The sequence below is a fragment of the Alosa pseudoharengus genome, unplaced genomic scaffold (assembly GCF_046254945.1).
Source record: "Alosa pseudoharengus isolate Yale_2024_CS ecotype anadromous, Long Island Sound unplaced genomic scaffold, YU_APseudo_1.1 YU_APseudo_1.1_scf_6, whole genome shotgun sequence".
NCBI classification, from domain to species: Eukaryota; Metazoa; Chordata; class Actinopteri; order Clupeiformes; family Clupeidae; genus Alosa; species Alosa pseudoharengus.
Window position 1 is genome coordinate 13,751,529 of NW_027468848.1, and position 4,358 is coordinate 13,755,886.

At 53.8% G+C, this 4,358-nt stretch overlaps 1 protein-coding gene across 1 annotated transcript; it reads right to left on the minus strand.

Moving 5' to 3' along the window:
* Nucleotides 1-259: 259 nt before the first annotated feature.
* On the minus strand, nucleotides 260-4,120 carry fzd10 (frizzled class receptor 10). Its single transcript, XM_076270314.1, has one exon. The coding sequence runs from the start codon at nucleotides 2,977-2,979 to the stop codon at nucleotides 1,036-1,038; it is 1,944 nt and encodes a 647-aa protein (XP_076126429.1). The 5' UTR covers nucleotides 2,980-4,120; the 3' UTR covers nucleotides 260-1,035.
* Nucleotides 4,121-4,358: the final 238 nt, after the last annotated feature.

Sequence of the window (4,358 nt, forward strand, 5' to 3'; positions counted from 1 at the left end):
CAACAATGCAACCCTTTGTTCTTCGATTCCACAATGGCCTGCCATCTTTGAACTGCCTGTGTGTGTCATTTCAATTGGGGAATTTCAACACTAATAAAGATTACTTTCAGCAATCGCACCACACAATGTGATCAACCAAACCTTTGATATGTGCTTTCTTTTGCGTTCCTCATCTCTTATCTTTCTGCTTTTCTTCACATGTAAAGCAAAAGGGAAATGCATTCAAAAACAAACAACTCAAGCTGGGTTTCTTAACGTTTAAAACTAGAAAGCTTTTATTTATTCTTATAAAATATCAACTTTTTAGAAATATATACAATGTGTTGTGCTAAAAAGAGACAGAAACAGGGGTAGGTGAGGGTCAAAAGAGCGAAAGGATTCACTGTACAAAAAAACTCATCCAAAACTAAACGAAACATCCAACATGGCCCCTCTCGTCTCTTTTGTTTTGTCAAATCTAGTGCTTGTTTGATTTTGTTTACAGTCTGCGCACACTTTGGCCACAGGCAGTAGGTGTCCATGCGCAAACGAAGGACCCCTGTGATCTTAGTCCCACGGCCCCATTTCCTGCTGAAGTAGGAGAGGTGTCCTCACCTGTGTCCGCACAGGGCTCTCCGGTGCAGAGAAGATACAATCTTAATGACTCCTCAGTCCATATCATCTGAAGTCCATCATATGTAAAATCTGTGTGCAGTGCTAAACAGTCCCAGACTGGTTCACGTTTGTCCTCTTTTGATTACAGAGTCTTCCTTTCTCTGTACGACTCCTGAAATCCATCAGTTCTGTGACTGGATTAAGGTGACTGGGGCAAGCAGTGAGACTGCTTAAACAGCCTTCTAGGCATCACAGAGAAACATAAAAGTCAGTTTCCCAGTCAGTCTTTTTGTCTGCTGTTGAGTGGTCATAGGAATAAAAAAATTAAAAAAAACACAATAAATATGAAACAATATGAGGGTCCCAAGGTTGCTCGGGAAACATTAGAGGCAAGAGCTTGCAGAGTGTGTGTGTGTGTGTGTGTGTGTGTGTGTGTGTGGGTCAGACGCAGGTGGCCGTGGGTCCCGCCCCGGGCGCCTCGTACTTTCCGGCGTGGGGGCCCTTGAGTCCAGCGGAGGGCTGCGGGGGCTTGAGGTAGCGTCCGCCGGCGCCGGTGAAGACGCAGGCGGCCTTGCGGCGCGTGCGCTTGCGCAGCTTGCGGCTGAACAGGCCCTGCCAGGACTGCAGCGTCTTGGACGTCCACACCCACATGCCGCTGGTGATGCCCACGGCCAGCTGCATGAACACCTTGACCATGAAGATCTCCACGGCCGGTATGGAGCTCCGCAGCAGGCACTCGCCGCCCTCTTCGCCCGCCACGCCACCTCCGCCACCCTCCAGCTGCGACGTCGCCGCCGACAACGAGGAGGACGACGACGACGACCCTCCGCTTCCGCTGCCGTCTAAGCACCTCTGGTCCATGGCCAGCGTCCTCCAGTGGCCCATGTTGAGGCGCTCGTAGAAGTAGCAGGCGATGACGCAGGTGGCGGGCACGGTGTAGAGCACGGAGAAGACGCCGATGCGCACCATGAGCCGCTCCAGCTTGTGCGTGTTCTCGCCGCCCGTGCGCATGACGCGGCGGATGTGGAAGAGCGCCACGAAGCCCGAGAGCAGGAAGCAGGTGCCCGCCGCCAGGTAGCACGCCAGCGGCGCCAGCACGAACGCCGTCAGCGCCTCGGCGTCCAGGCTGCCCACGTAGCACAGGCCGGTCAGCTCGTCGCCCGCCACCTTCCGCATGGTGAGGATGAGGATGGTCTTGAGCGCGGGCACGGCCCAGGCCGCCAGGTGGAAGTAGGAGCTGTGCGCCTCGATGGCCTCGTGGCCCCACTTCTTGCCGGCCGCCAGGAACCAGGTGAGCGTGAGGATGACCCACCAGATGGAGCTGGCCATGCCGAAGTAGTAGAGCACGAGGAAGACCACGGTGCAGCCGGTGCTCTCCAGGCCCTCCTGGATGATGTAGGGGACGCCGGCGTCGCTGTCGCAGGCCACGCTGTCCGAGCCCACGGACAGGCGCACCAGGTAGCCCAGCGAGTAGACGCAGTAGGACATGGAGAGGAAGATGATGGGCCGCTCGGGGTAGCGGAAGCGCTGCGGGTCCACGAGGAAGGTGAGCACGGTGAAGGCCGAGGAGGCGAAGCAGAGCACCGACCAGGCGGCCATCCAGCCGGCGGCGAAGCGCTTGTCCGTGCGGCTCCAGTAGACGTCCACGCGCGGCGAGCAGCGGGGGGCGCACGCGCCGCTCTTCTGCACGTAGTGGAACTTGCGCGGGTCGCCGGCGCCGCACACCGCCGCTGCCGACTCGCGGCCCCCGTCCGCGCCGTCTTTAACCCCGTCTTTGCGTCCGCTCCCCGACACTCCTCCACCACCGCCGCCGCCGCCGCCACCACCGACGCTGCCCGCCGCACCTCCTCCTGCTCCTACACCTACAGTGCTACTGGTCCTCTTGGGCTGGAAGTCAGAGAGCTCGTCTGAGCCGTTGTTGGGGGCCTCCATGCACAGGTGGTTGGGGTCGTTTTTGGTGGGCAGCCGGGAGCAGTCCAGCGAGTCCGGCCAGTGGAAGTTGAACTTCTCCATGATGGGTGAGCACTTTTGCTGCGCCTGCTCGCACATCACGCGGCACGACGGAATGGGCATGGACACCTTCTCGGAGCACATGGGCGCGTAGAGAGAGCACAGAAAGAAGCGCAGGTGGCTATGGCAGCCCACCTGGATAAGCGGAGCAAACTCGTGCAGTTTGATGGCCGCCTCGTTTTGGTCCTCGTGCCCCATCAGGTTGGGCATGACCGTCAAGTTGTAGCCGATGTCCTTGCACATGGGGATGACTATCTTCTGGCAGCGACCCTCCCCCGGCTGCTCCGGGTCCAGCGAGCTGATGACGGAACTGAACGCAGCCCCGCACGCCAGCAACAGGCAAAGGAAAGTCAGCTTACCGGACGAAAGCGTCATCGTTTCTCCGTAAACACACTTAACTCATGAAAATAGCCCAGTTTGCCGTAAACTTGGACGTCTAATGTTCAGAATTTCCTCAGATATAACGAGGTACAATCCCTGTTTTATGTTCCACACGAGTTGTTGTTGCACCCCGAAAGACAATGTCATGTATCGCTAATATTAGTGAACTTGAGTGTCCCGAAGCAGAATCACGACAACTTCAGTTTAAGTACAGTCCAAAATATTGCCATTGTGTTACCAAAATGAAAGCCAGAGTATTCCAAAGAAAAAGGCAAGTAAAGTCCCGGGATTTTCATATTATTTTAGACATAACGTGCACTCCATGCTCGCGGATCCTGAAAATCCTCTCACGTAAATTATTGATCAGCATAATTAAATGTCCGTAAAAATAAGTGTGTTGTAATCCCACAAAAAAACTTAAAGATGAATAACGGTTACAGATTCCTCCTTTCTATAGCCTACAGACATCCGCGAAGAGTTGATTTCCCCGGCGCAAGGCACTTCTTGGCTTCAGATCTCGGCTATAGCGCGCTGTTACCACGCTCTAGTCCTCCGGCACAAGACGAAGTAAACTATATCCCCACACAACTGCATTGCTGTAAACCGAGTCGCGATGGCGTGTAGTCGTCTCCCAGCGTGCTATGAACAATTTGCTATGACGAATTTATAACTTTTGAGGAAACAGAGACATTGCAAAAACTACAGCGAGTGGCTCTGCGAAAGGAACTTTCGAGTTGTTAGCTCCTGCGAAAAACTGCGCTGTGCAGCCGCTGTCGTCCTGAACTAACCTGCCAAAAGATCCGCCTTCAAAGACAGCTACTTTGCATAAGAAAGATTGAACTGACACGGTGATTATTTCCAAATCGTGCGGAACAGCCTGCAGACCTCCAAAATCCCAAACAACTATTTACTCCTAGATCACAAGGAAAACACACTCAGGCCATTTGTTCATTTTCCGTTGATAACTTTCTCTCGGCCGGGAGAAGTGTCAGGTTTTGACGCATTTGCGACCCAGGTAGAGAGGAGGCAAACGTTGCCTCCGACAGCCAAAAGGATCCTAAGAGCTCCCATCGAGTCTTGCCCCTTTCTTCAACACAACTGCCGATTTTCACGGTTCGGGCATTGTGTGAGTGGAGTGAGAGGAAGGGGAGTTTTTATTCCCCAAATACCCCTCTTTCTCCATTGTAGAGCCATGGACCCAGCCCGCTGCACCCTTAGTATATTCTCTTGCCATCGGGCGACACAACGCGACCGCACATTCATGTGAATTCATACGAGTGTTTCAGCTCAACAAATAGAAGTTGTTTACTTTTCGACTCGGCTAATCGATTACTTTGGGAGTTTAGGGAGTCAACTTTTGGAGTTAAACACAA

Excerpts from the sequence above, each read along its gene's own strand:
- fzd10 (XM_076270314.1), bottom strand. The coding sequence starts at position 2,979 with ATGACGCTTTCGTCCGGTAAGCTGACTTTCCTTTGCCTGTTGCTGGCG.